This window comes from Pseudomicrostroma glucosiphilum, assembly GCF_003144135.1.
Source record: "Pseudomicrostroma glucosiphilum strain MCA 4718 unplaced genomic scaffold BCV69scaffold_13, whole genome shotgun sequence".
NCBI lineage: Eukaryota > Fungi > Basidiomycota > Exobasidiomycetes > Microstromatales > Microstromataceae > Microstroma > Microstroma glucosiphilum.
In genome coordinates this window covers 85,967-104,100 of record NW_020289925.1, presented here as the reverse complement: position 1 = coordinate 104,100, position 18,134 = coordinate 85,967, and the positions used below count along the sequence as shown (strand labels likewise).

The 18,134-nt window shown below is 56.2% G+C and overlaps 4 protein-coding genes across 4 annotated transcripts; 2 read left to right on the top strand and 2 right to left on the bottom strand.

The window, feature by feature from the left end:
• Positions 1 to 1,416: 1,416 nt before the first annotated feature.
• On the top strand, positions 1,417 to 6,816 carry BCV69DRAFT_251636 (hypothetical protein; the record flags this gene model as incomplete). The annotated part of the gene is made up of 1 exon (XM_025490441.1): positions 1,417 to 6,816. The coding sequence occupies one exon, from the start codon at positions 1,417 to 1,419 to the stop codon at positions 6,814 to 6,816; it is 5,400 nt and encodes a 1,799-aa protein (XP_025346065.1).
• Positions 6,817 to 7,548: 732 nt separating this feature from the next.
• On the top strand, positions 7,549 to 9,527 carry BCV69DRAFT_52908 (hypothetical protein). The gene is made up of 4 exons (XM_025495351.1): positions 7,549 to 7,823; positions 7,986 to 8,544; positions 8,642 to 9,219; positions 9,280 to 9,527. Exons 1-4 carry the CDS (start codon positions 7,707 to 7,709, stop codon positions 9,466 to 9,468), a joined length of 1,443 nt encoding a protein of 480 aa, XP_025346064.1. The 5' UTR covers positions 7,549 to 7,706; the 3' UTR covers positions 9,469 to 9,527.
• A 59-nt stretch (positions 9,528 to 9,586) lies between these two features.
• Positions 9,587 to 14,290, bottom strand: BCV69DRAFT_272775 (hypothetical protein; the record flags this gene model as incomplete). The annotated part of the gene is made up of 2 exons (XM_025490986.1): positions 9,587 to 10,477; positions 10,559 to 14,290. 2 exons carry the CDS (start codon positions 14,288 to 14,290, stop codon positions 9,587 to 9,589), a joined length of 4,623 nt encoding a protein of 1,540 aa, XP_025346063.1.
• A 479-nt stretch (positions 14,291 to 14,769) lies between these two features.
• Positions 14,770 to 17,880, bottom strand: BCV69DRAFT_52830 (hypothetical protein). The gene is made up of 2 exons (XM_025495350.1): positions 14,993 to 17,880; positions 14,770 to 14,904 (listed from the first exon to the last, which is right to left on the bottom strand). Exons 1-2 carry the CDS (start codon positions 17,723 to 17,725, stop codon positions 14,830 to 14,832), a joined length of 2,808 nt encoding a protein of 935 aa, XP_025346062.1. The 5' UTR covers positions 17,726 to 17,880; the 3' UTR covers positions 14,770 to 14,829.
• Between the last annotated feature and the right edge of the window lie 254 nt (positions 17,881 to 18,134).

Sequence of the window (18,134 nt, the reverse complement as noted above, 5' to 3'; positions counted from 1 at the left end):
ACCTCGGCTCGGTGTCCTTGGTCAGAGGAGGTGTGGTCTGCTGTTGATGCGCGTGTCAACGCAGTGCCGCGTGCCGCTCAGCGAAAAGAGATCGGACAGTGGCGTATCCGCTCCCCCCTCTGCTGTTGTGCCCTCGTAGCACCCTACAGTACCCTGCGTGGCCTGCCGGGCTTTGACCTGAATCTGATGGAAGCCGAGTGGATGGGTGACTGATGGTACTGCCCCTGTGCCGAGGCTTGATCTCGACCATGGTATTCCGCGTCATGCATATTTTTTCAGCGCCAAACACACACACACACCCACACGCATACACAACCACTGCGACCCTGGCGCTTTTCCAATCCATCCCGCACACCGGAACTGATCGATTGAGCAAGTTGCCCGCTTGACAGACGCCGGCTGGTGTGCCGCCAGCCTTGGTCTTACTCGGCCACGGCAGATGGAATGCGATATCATCCGGACGATAAGCCATGCCATTGGTGCATTGAGCCCCTGACTGCTTGTATTTTTGCGTGGCGAGGTCTGCTTTGCCCGTCTGCTGTGTGTGTGTGTGTGCGTGTGCGTGTCTGCCAAGGAGGGCCAAGTAGTTTTGCCAATGTTGGCCTGCGTGTGCGTTGGTTGCTTGAGTTGCTTGCATCGCCCGTCCGCCTGGCTGCCTGCCTGCCTGCCCCTGCGCCTGTCTGCCTGCCTGTCTGCCCGCCTGCCGTCAGACCCCTCCGCGCCACGCCCGCCCCGCCCGTCCGCCCTGCCGCCGCCCCCCTGTTGCCTCCAGTAAGGCAGCCAGCCACCGCCGCTCCTTCCCCTTCTGACCCACCCACCCATCCCAAGCACACGGAGGACGTTTGCAAATACTTCACCCTCCCTCACCCACCTGTCCTCCTCACCATCCCCCCCCTACTCAAGCAGTAGTCTTCAAACCGTCCCACCTTTGCCATCCCGCCGAGCGAGCGAGAGAGACAAAGGTAGCAGCAGCAGCAGTAGTAGCAGCGCTGGCAAAACAGCGGTGAAACCAACATCGCGCCAAACGGGACACTTGTACCTCCCTTCCTCCTTCATCTTCCCGCTTCCCCCCTCGTATCTCGAACACGGCCCTGTTTCCCTCTTCACAATCTTTTCTACCCACACACACACGCTTTCGTAGATTGCTCGGCTAGTCCTACCTTCTCCTTCAGGCTCCTTCTTTAGACAAATTCCCGCCTTCTCACACACTTCGATACGAGCTACGACGGCACCCCCCACATCAACACCCCAGTAACAACACGCAACACGACTCAGCAACAGCGACGCGACACCTTTTGTTGATACAGCAAAGATCATCACAGCTCATCAAACAAGTCTCACGTCTCGCATCCATCCCAGCTACTTGTGTTAGCTAGTCGATCCCGTCCCTACACTTCACAATCCACAATACCTACCATGTCGTCGCATCAACACAACGGCGGCTACGGTGGGGGACCGCAAGCGGGTGGAAACCCCTTTGGAGGAGCAACACACCCTTCCACTCAGCAACACACCTACGAGGAGAGTGGCAGTGATGCTTCCTTTGCCCAGGGAGACCGTAGGCACACGTACCAATCCGAGGGAAGCGTGGCCGACCTCATCCCTGTTCAGCAGTACGAGGGTGACTCGTACGAGGGCAACTACGCCGACAACAAGTACGCATATTCTCAAGAGTCTGCTGGTCAGCAGCCTCGTGGCTTCGGACAGGGACCTGGCAGCTACGCCCCCTCTGGCGTGTCGTCTCCTTACACCGACTACCCTGGCACCGCTGGTGGCGGAGCAGGTGGTGGCTACCGTCAACGCGAACCTTACCCGGCCTGGACAGCAGAACACCAGATCCCTCTCTCCAAGGAGGAGATTGAGGACATCTTCATCGATCTGGCCAACAAATTCGGTTTCCAGCGTGACAACATGCGCAACATGTACGACCACCTGATGATTCTCCTCGACTCGCGCTCGAGTAGGATGAGCCCTGCTCAAGCACTGGTCACTCTACATGCAGATTACATTGGTGGTGAGCACGCCAACTACCGAAAGTGGTACTTTGCAGCTCAGCTAGATCTCGACGATGCCATCGGCAAAGCCCAGAACCCCGGTCTCGGCAGGGCAGCATCTATGGCCAACCGAAAGGGTGGCAAGGGTGGCTCGGCAGCAAGCAAGCTCACGGGCGCTTCTCAAAAGTCCCTCGAGTCCGCCGCATCGAGGTGGCGTGAGGCAATGAACCGCATGAACGACTACGACCGGCTCAGGCAGATTGCTCTATACCTCCTGTGCTGGGGTGAAGGAGGTCAAATCCGTTTCGTCCCAGAATGTCTCTGCTTCATCTTCAAGTGTGCCGACGACTACTACCGCTCTCCGGAGTGCCAAAATCGCATCGAGCCAGTGCCCGAAGGTCTGTACCTCCGAGCCGTCGTCAAGCCACTGTACAGGTTCCTCCGTGATCAGGTCTTCGAGATCGTCGACGGCAAGTTCGTCAAGAAGGAGCGCGACCACGACAGCATCATCGGATACGACGACGTCAACCAGCTGTTCTGGTACCCAGAGGGAATTGCTCGCATCGTCCTCAACGACAAGACGCGACTCGTAGATGTGCCGGCCAACCAGCGTTTCATGAAGCTCGACAAGATTGACTGGAACCGCGTCTTCTTCAAGACGTACAAGGAGAAGCGATCGTTCTTCCACTTGCTTGTCAACTTCAACCGAATCTGGATCCTGCACATCTCAGTCTTCTGGTACTACACTGCCTTCAACGCCCCCAAGATCTACGAGCCAACGACGACACCGTCAACAGCACAGCTGCTGACTGGTTCTGCTCTTGGAGGTGCTGTTTCGACGTTCATCATGATCTGCGCCACAATGGCCGAATGGTCTTACATCCCGAGGACCTGGAACAACTCGAGTCACCTCTTGCGAAGAATGGTCTTCCTTTTGCTCTGCCTTGCCATCACCGTCGCCCCTGCCATCTACGTACAGGCGTTCAACAAGTCGGGCACTGTGGCGAACATTGTCGCTTACTGCCACATTGGAGCCTCTGGCTGCATCACTGCCCTCTTCTCCATTGTGCCATCTGGCCGGATGTTTGGTGACCGTGTTGCGGGCAAGGCTAGGAAGTACATGGCCAACCAGACGTTTACCGCCTCGTACGCGCCTCTTCAACGAAGCCACCGAGCCGTCTCGATTCTCCTCTGGTGCCTGATCTTTGGTGCCAAGTTGACCGAATCGTACTTCTTCCTGTCCTTGTCGTTCCGTGACCCTCTCGCCGTCATGCTGACCATGAGGATCCAAGGATGCAACGACAAGTACTTCGGATCTGCACTTTGCACGTACCAGGCTCAGTTCGCTCTGACCACGATGTTCATCATGGACCTGTGTCTGTTCTTCCTCGACACGTTCCTGTGGTACGTCATCTGGAACACCGTCTTCTCCATCGGATGGGCCTTCTCTATGGGTCTCTCCATCTGGACGCCTTGGTCGGACATCTTCCAGCGCCTGCCTAAGCGTATCTACGCCAAGCTGCTCGCTACGGCCGACATGGAGGTGAAGTACAAGCCAAAGGTGTTGGTCTCACAAGTCTGGAATGCCGTCATCATCTCAATGTACCGAGAGCACCTGCTGTCTATTGACCACGTCCAGAAGCTGCTTTACCACCAGGTACCAGCACCCGATGGAGGCAAGCGTACTCTGCGAGCACCCACCTTCTTCATCAGCCAGAGCGAGAAGGGACCCAAGCCCGAGTTCTTCCCCAAGGGATCCGAGGCCGAGCGACGTATCTCCTTCTTCGCTCAGTCGCTCACCACGACTCTGCCCGAGCCTCTGCCCATCGATGCTATGCCTACGTTCACCGTCCTGACTCCCCACTACTCCGAGAAGATCTTGTTGTCTCTTCGTGAGATTATCAGGGAAGAGGACCAGAACACCCGTGTCACCCTGCTCGAGTACCTCAAGCAGCTGCACCCCATCGAGTGGGACAACTTCGTCAAGGACACTAAGATTCTTGCCGAGGAGTCCGCCGGCCTGGGCAGCTCACCCTTCAGCGCTGAGAATGGATCGGATGAGAAGGCTGGCTCTGGGAAGAGCAGCGCCAAGACGGACGATCTGCCATTCTACTGCATTGGTTTCAAGTCTGCCGCACCCGAGTACACTCTCCGAACTCGTATCTGGTCCTCGCTCCGTGCTCAGACTCTGTACCGAACCGTGTCTGGATTCATGAACTACGCCAAGGCTATCAAGCTCCTGTACCGAGTTGAGAACCCCGAGGTCGTGCAGCTCTTTGGTGGCAACACTGAGAAGCTCGAGCGTGAGCTCGAGAGGATGAGCAGGCGCAAGTTCAAGTTTGTCATTTCGATGCAGCGATACTCCAAGTTTAACAAGGAGGAGCACGAGAACACCGAATTCCTGCTACGAGCCTACCCTGATCTGCAGATTGCCTACTTGGACGAAGAAGCACCACGCAAGGAGGGTGGCGAGTCTCGCTGGTTCTCTTCCCTCGTCGATGGTCACTCCGAAATCCTGCCCAACGGAAGGAGGAGGCCGAAATTCCGCGTCGAGCTGCCAGGTAACCCCATCCTGGGAGATGGAAAGTCAGACAACCAGAACCACGCTATCATCTTCCACCGTGGAGAGTACCTCCAGCTCATCGATGCCAACCAGGACAATTACCTCGAGGAATGCCTCAAGATCCGATCCATCCTCGGAGAGTTTGAGACCTTCAACGTCTCCAACCAGAACCCCTACGGTGGCGGTCACACCGAATTTACCAAGGCGCCCGTTGCCATTGTCGGTGCCCGTGAGTACATTTTCTCCGAGAACATTGGTATTCTGGGAGACAATGCCGCTGGAAAGGAACAGACGTTCGGTACCATGGCTGGTCGTGGACTTGCTCAGATCGGCGGTAAGCTGCACTACGGTCACCCGGATTTCCTCAATGCTCTCTTCATGACTACTCGTGGTGGTGTGTCCAAGGCTCAAAAGGGACTGCACTTGAACGAAGACATCTACGCCGGTATGACTGCCTTTGGCCGTGGTGGACGAATCAAGCATTGCGAGTACTACCAGTGCGGTAAGGGTCGTGACTTGGGTTTCGGAACCATTCTCAACTTCACCACCAAGCTCGGTAATGGTATGGGTGAACAGATGCTGTCTCGAGAGTACTACTACCTTGGTACACAGTTGCCTGTTGATCGATTCCTGACCTTCTACTACGGTCACCCTGGATTCCACATCAACAACATCATGGTCATTCTCTCGGTGCAAATGTTCATGCTGTCCATGCTGTTCTTGGGTACCCTCAACTCGGAGCTGTCGGTGTGCCCAACCACGACTAGCGACTACATCGTTGGAACTGGTGGATGCTACTACCTGAACCCCGTCTTCCTGTGGATCAAGCGTACCATCATCTCCATCTTCCTGGTCTTCATGATTGCCTTCTTGCCCTTGTTCCTGCAGGAGCTCACCGAGCGTGGTGCACTGTCGGCCATCATTCGACTGTCGAAGCACTTCCTGTCGCTCTCGCCCGTCTTTGAGGTCTTCTCGACGATGATCTACTCGCACTCTATCATCTCGAACTTGACCTTTGGTGGTGCTCGTTACATTGCCACTGGACGTGGTTTCGCCACTACGCGACAGAGCTTCGCCTTGCTCTACTCTCGATTCGCTGGCCCTTCGATCTACACCGGTATGAGGTTGCTGCTGATGCTCCTTTACGTCACCTTGACGCTCTGGATCCCGCATCTGATCTACTTCTGGGTCTCGATTCTGGCCTTGTGCATTGCACCCTTCCTGTTCAACCCTCATCAATTCGCCATCTCGGACTTTGTCATTGACTACCGAGAGTTCTTGCGATGGATGTCTAGGGGTAACTCGAGGTCGCACGCCAACTCGTGGATCGGTTACTGCAGGCTGTCAAGGACCAAGGTCACTGGATACAAGAAGAAGCGATTGGGTCACCCTTCTGAGAAGCTGGCTGGTGACGTGCCCCGAGCTGGTTGGAGGACCATCCTCTTCGCCGAGGTCATCGGACCCATTACCTTGGCCGTTGTCTTCGTCATCGCCTACGCCTTCGTCAAGAGTGTCTCGACGACTTCCACTCCTGCTCAGGGAGCCATTGTGCGCATTGCCATCATCGCACTTGGACCCATTGTCTGGAACATGGCTGTTCTGTTGACCGTCTTCATGATCTCGATTTTCCTGGGTCCCGCACTGAACAGGTGCTGCTCCAAGTTTGGATCGGTAATGGCTGCCATTGCCCACTTGCTTTCGGTCGTGGGCATGATCGTCTCCTTTGAGTTCCTCTGGTTCCTGGAGCTGTGGAACACCTCGCACGCCGTCTTGGGTGTCATTGCTACAGTAGCTATCCAGCGTGCCATCTTCAAGATCCTCATCGCTCTTGTGCTGTCGCGAGAGTACAAGCACGACGAGGCCAACAAGGCCTTCTGGACTGGAAAGGTGTGGCGCATGGGTACAGGTGGACACGCCTTCTCGCAACCCGCACGAGAGTACTTGGTCAAGGTCATTGAGATGTCGCTGTTTGCAGCCGACTTTGTGTGCTGCCACATCCTCCTCTTTGGACTGTCGCTGCCGCTTCTCATCCCATACTTTGACAAGCTGCACTCTACAGCCCTCTTCTGGTTGCGCCCATCGCGCCAGATCCACGCGCCCATCTTTTCGCTGCGAGCGAGAAAACAGAGGAGGAGCATCGTCGCACGGTATGGACTGCTGTTCATCTTCTCCTTTGCCGTCTTCGCCGCCCTGATTGCAGTGCCGATCGTCTTCTCGGACGTGATCGACCTGCATTGCTCCCTCTGCGACAGCATCTAGACAAGAAGCATGGAATGGACTGGATTGGATGGTATTGGACCTACACTTGCGCAAAGAGGGATGGATTAGATTGATGGATGGACGAGCGAGGGCAGTGACCACCTTTGATCCTTCCTCTTGTTTCCTCCCTCCTTCCTCTCTCGGCGTATCTGTCCTGCTGCTCCTCCTCCTTCTCCTCCATCTCGAGACCCCCTTTACGCATTTCACGAACACCTCAAAGCCCATCATCGCCCATGGCCATCCAATACAGCAAACATCTCTCTTCCTCCTTCTCTCTCTCTCCCCTTTTCCTTTGTTCCGTTTGCCCCCTCCCCACACCGCCCCTGTTCTTCCAGTCGTAAATATACTTGTTTTGGCTCTCTCTCTCTCAATTCCACTCTCCCCCCACGCCTACGCCCTTTGTACAGGATCAGATGGACCGAGGAGCCTTTCTTCCGGTCCACTGGATCGATGAGGGGCGTTTTTCTCTCCCTGTTTTCTTTCTCTCTCTCAGTCTCTCTCTCTCTCTATCCAATGGACGATGCCTTGCTCTGCCCCCTTTCTGGTGTGAACGTTCATGTGTGTTCTCCATAGCGAATACGCTTGGAATGTATTGCGGAGGTGAGATGAGATGAGATGAGATGAGATGAGATGAGATGAGATGAGATGAGATGAGAGAGGAAGTGGAGGCAGGACGGCGGGCAGTCCGGCAGTCGGCAATCGGCCGAGAGAAGAGAGGACGGACCTCGAGTAGAGAAGCTTACCGTTATCTAGTCGACCGAACATTCGCTCTACCTGGGTCGAACCCTTCGAGAGGGTGGAACAAAGCACAAGACCTTGGCCAGGCTCGCGGCAATCCAGCTCCAAGCTTCAAGCTCTAAGCTTCCAGCGCTAAGAGGACTCAAAAAAGGATGTCTGCCGCCGCCATCGTTGGCGCCAGTAGCGGCAGTAGCAGTAGTAGTACCGCGACGGCTGTACGGAGGACAGTAGGGAGCAGAATTGTTGCTACGGGATGCACGGGTGGAATTGTAGGTATCCCTTGGCAAGAAGACAGGCAGGCAAATAGCGCTGGAGTGAGACAGACTGACAGTCCCTCCCTCCCTCCCTCCCTACCTGCCTCCCTCCCCTTGTCCTTTACTTCTGGCCTGCGTTCCTCCGCTCCGCTGCGCTGCGCTGCGCTGCGCTCAAAGGGTCTTCACTTCATCCGTCAACTACTCCTCTCCCCTCCCAACCCTCACTTACCCCCACCGTACCATATCCTCCTCCTAGCTCGAAAGCCAAATGCTCCACATATCGTCAGAGCGAGACAGGAATTAGAGGCGATGAGTGCCTCGTCTGGTGACGGAGGGAAAGGAGGGACGGGGGAGACGTTTGTTGAAGTGAGGGAGATGGACTTGGCTTTGTTGCGGAGTGTACGGAGGGGGGCCAAGAGCCTACTGAGCGACCTATCGCACAGGAAGGCTGACCTCAGCTCTAGCTCTAGCTCTGGCTCTGGCTCTGGCTCTGGCTCTTCAACTTCGACGACTGCTAGCGCGAGTGCGGGTGCGGGTGCGAGTGCAAGAGCTTTCGAGCGGATCGCTCCAGGGAGAATCGATGTCCTGCTGCTCAACGCGGCCGTCGCAAAGGCCAAGAGGGAATTCGTAGTTGATGAGGATGCTATAACCGCTACTGCTGGGGAACGGCAGAAGGGGGACAAATTGAGCGATGCAGAGGGAAGGTACGAGGAGAGTGCTTGTGTGAATCACGTCTGTGAGTGGTCACTGATGACCATATGGGGGCTATGCTGAAGGACAAGGAGAGGCGCTTGCTCACTGTATCTTCCCCTCCCCCTTGTCGCACTGCTCAGCCCAGCAGCTTCTCGTAGCTCTACTCGCACCTGCTCTGCTAGGGTCACGTAGCAGCAGTGCAGATGCACAGCAGACGCAAGGTGAATCCGTTTCCCCCGTCCCACGCATCGTCTTTACCTCCTCGGCACTGCACCGACAGATCAAGGACGTCAAGCATCTAGACGCATTCTTCAATCCTGGCCCTACCACTGCCTCTTCCTCGGACCCTTCCTCAGACTCAAGCGCACCTCCACCTGCATGGTCCCTCATGGGCTCGTATGGCGCCTCGAAATTCCTACAGATGCTAGGTGTACAGCGCCTCCTCAAAGAGCTCCAATCCCTTCCTCTTCCCCGCGGATTTACCTCCGCTCAAATCGACTCCTCCAGCTCCAGCTCGAGCTCTAGCCCACGCATCGAAGTCATCGCCGTCCAACCAGGTTTCATCCCCTCCACTGGGCTCAGTCGAGAAACCTCCCCTCTCGCCCGCATCGCAACACTCTGGATTCTCCCCTTCCTCGCGCCCCTTGTGAGCTTTATCGCCACGCCTGAAGAAGGAGGGGAGATGTTGCTCCGAGCTTGTACGCGGCCGGTGGATGAGGTACCGCTGGACGAGAGGGAGCGAGAGGGGTTCGCACCGAGGGACGGGTGGGAGGGGAAGATTAGTGCAGGAGTGAGGAAGACGTTGTTGGTGAGGGGTAGAGCGAGAGAGGGTGGACAGAGGGCGGAGAGACAGAGGCCGGATGTGAGGAGTGAAGATGAGGGGTTGATGGAGGAGTGGTGGCCTGATGTTGTTAGGAGAGAGTGGGAGAGACAGGTGACGATGATGAAGGGGCAAGGTGAGGAGTAACGTCTGCCTTTGAGAAGCTGTGAATTAGTGTTCAATCTGTTTTGTATCCTATTTACTTGTAGCACGTCAGACTAACGACATGATGTAGAGAACCCCTGCCTCGCTTCTGATTCCTCCCTCAGTACCTCCCCTCTCTACTATCCACACTCCCCGCCTCCTCATCCTCATCTTCTTCCTCCTCCTCTTCATCCCCAGCAAATGGTCGATATTCTGCCGTATCCTGCGCCCTAAGCAAACGATGTCTCACCTCTCCCTCATCCTCATGCGAAGCATAACCCGCACCACCAAAGTAACTCAGCAGAACAGGTAGTAGGATCAACCCATGCGTGGCACCAAGGAGGATCAAGGCTAGCCACATACGAGCATAGTACAGTCTGAGCAACTCCGAGCGGGTGAAAGCCAAGACGGAAATTCCTACGAGCTTGGTGCCGGTAATTCCACTCAGGACCGAACCGCCTACATCGCTCAGAGCGCTCCAAGCTCTCTCATCGCGGGCTTTCTGGGCCATTGGGTGTCCACGGGGTAGATAGCTAGGACTCTTCATGAAACTCTTTGCTACGTGCGCTTGGAATTCCACGCAGATGGCAGCGCATACGCTGAGATTCACCAGGGTGAGGGCATTGAACCCGATACCGGCTATGCCCATGAAGCCCACCACGCCAGTCAGGGCACTGATGACGCTGATGGTCACTACTAGTCCTGTGCGCCAGGAGCCGAGGAGGAGAGTGGTGATGGCAAAGATGGACAGGAGAGACCCGCCGAGAACCACAGTGGCAATCTTGATCAAGTGTAGGTACTGGTCAAAGAAGACGTAGAAGATCGAGTAGGGAAAGACTTCCAGCTCCACCTCGCCTGCACCGTCACCGACTGAATTGGCAGAGGTGATATCGGCAGAGATGCGGTGTGCGGATTTGAGAGCGTCGATGAAGTCTGCTTGGGAGCGGAGGGGAGTGTGATATGTCCTGAAGTGGCTCGCAACGACGTTCTTGTCCGCCTCTGCGGCGCGCACCTCAGGCATGTCGAAGAGAGAGTCCGAAGATTGTCGCAGGAGGCTCTCAGTCGGCCTCGACTCTTTCGATGCACGATTGACGATGCTCAAAGCAGCAGAGTAGGAAGCCTGACCACCCAAGGGACAATCCTCATTCGTAGGCGCCTGCAGCCAATGCTCCAGGTACCGCATGAACTCTTCATCTTGAGGCATACCTTCGAGTGTGATGTTCCACGGCACAGCCCGATCCTGGAAGCAGGGCTGACAGCGGCTCTCTGGATCTCTAGGTAGACAAAACTGCATAGGATCTGCCTTCTTGACTCTGCAGCAGCTCTCCAGGACCGGGTTGAGATAGGTGAAGAAGTCATCGACCCAGGAGCTTGCAGGCTCCGCGAGGAAAGAGACGGCAGGACGCTTGCGCTCGCCCTCTAGTACGTTGGCTAGCGAGAGGTCGTGGCAGGTGGTGAAGCGACCACAGAGGGCTTGCTGATCTTTGCGATGGCTTGGGTCGACTTGACGAGCTACAAAGTAGACGGGAGGTCCGACATCGAGGAATGCGTCGAGCGAGTTGAAGTAGTCACGCAGGTACGAAGTGGTAGGCAGGGCCAATCGCTGATCCAGTCCCATCTCCACCTTGCGAGCGCCAATGAGACTCAGGACGAACAGCCCCGAGAAAAGAACCAGTACGATCCTCTTCACAAAAGGCTTGACGAGCGTAGCGGCGTAGTACCTCCGGATGAAGCGGCCAAGGACGCCCTCACTGGCATGCGGGAGGACCATCGATCCTGCACCGTTGCCTAGGGCAATTGCGCCTGACAGCCTGAAGCAGGGTAAACAGTCCACTCTACTGCTCTCCGTACGATCAGCATCGAGCTTCATAGCTGCCACGAAGCAAGTGCACTGCAGCACAAAGACGATGAACATGGAAAAGGCCGCATAGAGAGCAAAGTTGCGCACAGCAGGCATGGGCACGATTGCTCCTAAAAGGAAAGCAGTGATCTGCGTCGTTGCCGAGAGGAGAATGGAAGGACCCATCCGCGATAGTGCTCTTGCTGCTCGCTCCGAGGAGGAGAGGTGGAACTGAGGAGTCGCATCGATTGGCCCTCCGAAGATGTCGTCATCGTCTCCCTCCTCCGTAGAATCGATGTCGAGAGATTCCCGCCCTTGAAGCCCAGCCGGTGGCATTCCGCTCCTGGCCAGGCTCGCAGATGAGTATGGATTAGCAGTACTTGAGAGTGTGGACTGCCTGTCCATTTCATTGGAGAGGAGGAAGATGTTGTCAACTCCGACTGCGAGTACGAGGAAAGGCAGCACTTCCGCAATGATCAACGTCGTGCTGACACCCATTGCTGACAGGAGACCGATTGCCGAGGATACAGAGGCCAGAACAATGACGATGCCGAAGAGGCCTAGTGTGAACTTGGAGTTGACAAAGAAGCGTCGCATGATCCGAGTGTTGAAGCTAGAGGAGGACATTGATTGAGACGCAGCTCTGCGCTGGCCAGAGGAGGCACGACTGGGCATGAAGCCCATGATTCTTCCGGCGAGTCCGGTCCGCAGAGCAGCCCCATGAGGAGCTGCTTGGTTAGCTCGGGAGGTGGCTGCACGATTGGAGCCGATGCGATCTGCGATAATGCCGCTCGCTGTGCCGCCACCGAGTGTCATGGCCGCATACAAGAACATCAGGAGGTACGAAGCAACGATGGTCGGGCCATCCGTATTGGAAGAGCTCCCCAGCTCTTGTTGTAGACTGCTTTCGGTACTAATGGCGAGTTCCAGTCCCAGATCTTGTCTCCTGACTCCCAAAGGATGCACAGGTGCATTGTTGATACCAGCAATGCTGAAGAGTAGGTCCTCCAGCGCCCTCTCCCACTCTTCAGCGATGGCGACCTCTGTCTTGTTAAGGGAGTTGTTCACGACGTACGTGATGACAGCCGAACGGGCATCGGAAGGTTCTCCAGGGCGGGTGTGGACTGCATTGCCACCTTGGACTGGCTCAGAGATGCTCTCTGGGATCGCTCCAAGGATGACGTTACTCTTCATCGGGGCACCAAAGATGGGTAGACATTCAGCCGGGGCTCCAGCGCACGAGTTGACAGCATCCTTCCAATTCGAGCCATCGACGCCAGCGCCATCGAGGTCATTCTGAAAGTAGCCGAGCACAGACTGTACGACGCACTTGCCTGCCCCAGTGGGCGCGAAGCAAACGTCTCGCAGTCTGTATCCACTCGGCTTGGACTGCAGCGAGCTAATCTCCGCCTCGAGATCCTGCATCCATTGCAACCGTTCAAAGTTGAGAGCAGCGGGAAGCTGATCGATTTCGCCAAGTCTCTGCAAATGATCAGGCGTGCGTACAAAGTCCTTGCCCTCCTTGTCCATCAAGAAGATCTGCTGTGTCCGGTAAAAGGGTCCAAAGTGCTCGTCAAAGTATTCCTTCTGCAGCTTCGACTCGGAGTTCGGAGCAACCCACAGCCGCACCGGATCGGTTTCCACTCGGAAGCTGGACCAGCCGAGGTTGCACAAGGCCAGAAAGATGAGCGAGATTGCGAAGGTGAGCAGAGGAGCCCGCGTGACGAGGAGCCCTAGCTTGTAGAAGAAGGAGGTGAGGACGTTTTGCAGGGCGTACGTCCGAGGTTGTGTTGTACCAAGGGCGTCTATCGAGCCTGAGCCGAAGCTTCCCAGACCGCGACCACGATGAGGTCCGGCGCCGGCGCTTGAGTTGGACTCTTCTTCTCCATCGAATCCACCAAGACCTCGAGCTCCCAGGAGACCGACGTTCTCTCCTCTGCCGCCATTTGAGCTCTGGGGACTGTGATCTAAGGACCCTTCCGCCTCATCTTCTGTGCTGAGCCTCACACGCTCGTATCCGCTGCCCTCGCTGGCTACGCTGATCCCGCTGGTCCGATGCCTGATGCCTATCCTCTTGTGCCGCCGAGATTTGATCCTCTTGCCAGCTCCGTATCCAACGATAGCAGCGACAAGGCCGAGAGCGTAGATGATGACCAAGGCGAAAGAGTAGCACGAGATGGCTCCCACTCTGCACGTCACACCTCGTTGCGGTGGATCGAGGTGAGGCAACACCGTACAGACTTCGGGACAGTCGGTGCAAGCACATCTTGAGGAGAGATCAGGATCTGCGCAGCCCCTTGCTGGGCCCTCGAAGGGTAAAGCAGGAAGAGAAGACGAGAAGGAGACATTGCTAGGGGTCTGATCGCTGCCGCTGCTCTTGCCTGTAGCTGCTGCATCAGCATGAGGGAAATTGATCTGAAAAGGGGAGCCAAGAAGGGGCTTTTCATCACCCATGTACTTGAGGAATTCATCTGCCTCCTTTGCTCCCCCACCGATGAGGTCCATTGCGAAACCATTGGATGCGCCAAATTTGACATTCTTGCAGCTGTCAAAGAAGCCCCTCTTGAAGTCTTCCGTCACCCAGTACTCCACACTCTTGACTGCTGTATCTCCATCCTCTCCACCACCAGTCTTTTGAGAAGAAGAGATGTCGAGGAATTGAGATTGGTTTGGTGAGCAGGTGAATGTGCAGAAGAAACCTCGAAAATTGTTACGACAGGCTGGGCAGGAGGAGATGAGTGCTTCGGCTCTCTGCAAATTGGCAGCGAGTGCTTCGACCTGAGGGGCTGTGCAGCATACGGGTCCTTGTGCGTAAGCTGATCCACAGAGGGATGTGAGAGAAGCTCGTAGCTCATCGTCTGGCTGTTCTGCTTGTGCTTCGTCGAGGGCGCAGGGCAGGCTTGGGGAGAAGAGGGAAGCCTTGCCACAGTCGCCTCTCATGTTGCATCGACCCGCAGGCCGAGCAGCCACGAGGGACGAAGTCATGGCGAGGGGGTGAGGTGAGGTGGGGTGGGGTGGTGATGACGGCGATGACGGGATGATGCTATATGCTGCCAACCGGAATAAGATGATGAGGATGTGATACAGAAGAGGATCAGGAGAACAGAAGCAGACGTCGCCTCCGCACAGCCAAAAGACGCGGGCAGCACATCAGCCGAGTGGGGCAAAATGCAGGGGCCACCCAAGCATCATGCGCCAGTAGTCTAATCTAAGCAAAAGCAAAGGCAGCCCTTGCGTTCACCTTTACATTGTACGACCATCGACAATGCTCACGGTCAGCGTGTCTGCTTGATATCTGCCATCAGAGCTACTAATCTGATCAGGTGGGCTGCGCCCTCAGTCAGACGTCATGCCATCGTGAGCCCTGCCTACTGGGCTGCCGGGACCATTCGGGAAAGACAATGACACGATGTTCTAGTGCTCAACACTATGGTGACGAATGTTACTGTACAGTTAAGATGCACATCCTCCCTTCTAGACGTGAGGATTCCTTGAGAAGAGCGTAGCTCTCAATCTTCCTGCCGTCAAGGCGTGCTACCAGCGACAGATGAGCCGGATCTCTTGCGACTGCTTAGGTTCAGATAATTCATGACGATTTGCTACATGAATGCAACGGACGCGAGGGGAGAAGAAAGACCAGGAATCAGAGGACGGCTTACCTGATAGTTGAGCACCCCAACTACTCACCTCTGTCTCAGGATCCCAGGTATGACTGACCGACCTGCCCCTGCCTACAAAGCTTTCGTCCAGCTCCACAGGCTTGATCTTCTCCCTTTCCCACATGCTGCTGTCTCGAGAGGAAATGGAATCGTTCGCTTCACCAGGGCTAGAGCTCCCCGCTATCGTCTCTTTGCTCTCAACAAGTGTGTCTCCAAAGGTGACCTCGATCTTCGGCTTGCTCCTCTCCTTGTCCCTGAACGTGTCGCTTCCAAGCATTGACAGAGAAGGTGTGTCAGTGGTGAGCGAGCGTGGCATAAAGGGCGAGGTTGGCGGCGGCAGGTAGGACAACTCAGAGTCTTCCGAAGAGGGTTCCAGCGTAGAGACAGTGGTGTTCAATCCTTTGGAGCTAGGGCTCGACGAAAGCGAGGAAAGACCCACCGTCTCTTGTGTAGCATTTCCCTCGTCGTCCAGAGCTTGAGCCTCATACGCGTCAGACAAGGCAACGAGCGAGCCTGATCGCCTAGGTATAGCTGGGGTTGATCGACCATCGGTGACACCGCTCGCAACATCGGCAGCTGATTTCAGGGGTGAGTGCCTAGATGATTGCAGCGAGTGCGGCACGGTAGCGTAGGAGCCAGAAGTAGGCGTCTGACATTGCTCAGCATCGTCGTCGTCTATATGACTACCATCGAAGAAGACGTCATTGACCGTCTCAACGAAGCAAAGCCGAGGTTCAGGTAGAGAAGCAGACCTCTGCATGATCTGACTGGCGAAGCTAGTCATTGCGCTGCGAGTCTGCCTCATATCAGCGCTCTTTAAGGACATGGACGGTGGAGCGGGAGTCCTTGGCAGGTCACTCGCGAGGTTGCTTTCCCTACTCGGAGATGCCTTGCTGCCAGTGAAAGCAACCCTGTGACTACGTCGACCATTGCCTCTGGCCATCCAAGCTGAAGGTGCCTGACTGATCCAAGGCACTGTGCGCTCTTCGTGTGCTTGTCTACGTGTGTGGCGTTTCACAGGCGAAGAGGGAAGTGATGCGGTCATCAGGTCCGAGTCTGGCATCTCACGACCTTGAATATCTGAGCGGGAAGGTGCATGGATCAATGAAAACGATGGGGGAGTTGCCTGATTTGCCGAAGGTAGAGGAGGCAAAGGCCCTGTTGGCGGGGCCAGAGGAGGAGGCAGAGCAATCGACCTCCCCCTGCCTCTCTTTTGCTTGACCGCTTTGAATCCTTTTCTGCCTTCAGTAGACTTCCTTGGGCAAATTGTGTTGGGAGAGGAGAACATCAAGCCCTGAGCGGCTAGCCATGTGTGACTTGATGCGGGAGAGGTGAACAAGTGATCTAAGGTCTCGTGCTCAGACTGCGGGCGGCAATCTTCGACTACATCGCCATCGAGTGATGTACTGAAAGGCAGCATAGAAGGCGCAAGGGTTTGGGGGACTCGAGCGCCTTGATCAGTCTTAGTCGTGGCCCGAGGTGGGCTGTGAATCTCGTTAGTAGCCCAGTGGGGCCTCGTTACGCGCCGGTCTCGCGGAGACTGCCGCTGCTCCTCTCTGAAGACAGAGTGGGACTGGCTCCTGAGCATAAGCGGTGGTTGTAGGAGGTGATCCTTGCCATGTACCAGGAGGCTGCTTGAGACCGAAGGGCTTGAAGAGGGGCGGTCTCTTCCTTGATCTTCCGAAGTGCCTCGATGAGGCAGGGGACGCTTAGAAGCGTTAGAAGATCGGGTGTTGAGGACGTTTGCCTCGTCAGCTTGGCTCCAGAGCGCTGGGTAGGTATTGAGATCAAATGGACGACGCCTCTGGTCGAAGCTGTCGTCCATGTGCTCTTCGATGCTCTGCGTATGCCTGTGCTGGAAGGGATGATGGAGCTTGAAGCCTGATGGCGCCTTGAGCAACCGTCGAAAGGGCATCTTTGGCGAATGCGTCTTAGCAGCGTGTGAGACGGATCCCATTGCCAGGGGCGTCCTCGGTGTTGTGGGCAGACTGTCAGGTAGGTGAGGTGCTACTAAGCCGAGCGCGACGGCCTCGGCATCTAGTGGACTGCCCCATAAATCGGAACTGCCGCTATGTCGACGGCTAGGTGGTGAGGGGTCCTGATGACGGGGCAGGGATTGCACATGGGCAGCTGTGGTAGGTGAGGATGGCATAGAAGGTGCCGTGGATGTGGAGAAGGTACTGTTGGTGCCTACACTGCCCTCGGTGGAGACGGTTGCTGCTTGACGGCTTCTGAGGCGAGATACGGAGCTCATCTTTTTGAGAATCTGTTTTGAGGTGGACTCGTGAATGTGCAAGCTCGCATTAAAGTGCTTGCTGCTACTCCCGCTCGTCTTGCCGCTTTTGGAGGAGTGAGGGATTAAGAAGGACGTAGGCGAAGGGGTAGGGGTAGGACTTCTGGAGCCATTTGGATTGGCTCTGGGGGTGGTAAGTGAGGCGACTGGACTGCCGGCTGGCGTCGAGGGGCTAGCAGTCTGCATGAAGCCATATGATGTTGAGAGCATGATGGGCAAGTAGTGCTGAGCATGGACTTGTTGCGGAGGTGGTGGGAGCAGGGAAGCGTATGATGGCAAGGAAGGGGAATGGGAGCGGATGGAAGCCTCGGCTGATATCGGAGGTGAGCCTGGAGGTGAGACACATTGACCCCCAGCTGACATGCCGACGTCTCCGTGGTAGAAGCGATGCGATGCGAGGTGGCTGCCAGGGCCCGACTGCGGGGAGCTGCATACTGTTGGACGCCGGCGTGGCACGACGGATAGCATTCCTCCGATCAGGTGCACCCTCCTCTCAGCAGGTGTATTGAGTCCTCTATTCGTCAGCGACGGCCAGGCTGGCTAGGCTAGGCTGGCTGGACAAGGATCTCTGCCTGTCGAGGTATAAGGACCAGTATCCCACCTCTATTCTTGACTTGAGCCTCGTCACACAGCTACGATACCAAAGGCGTAGCACTGCCACCTGCTGCAGCCGGCTGAGTAGATTATCCCGGCGTGCGTGCTTTGAAGGACGCCGACCGCGGCAACACATTCGATCGCTTCAGCCCTTTGCGCCGACGCACCAGGGACCGCGCCCAGAATGTCGTACGTCGAACATCGTACCTCAGACGTCGTTCCCGCTCCCCTTCTCGCCCTCCCATCTTCCCTACGGCCTACATCACTTGAAAGACCTCCCGAG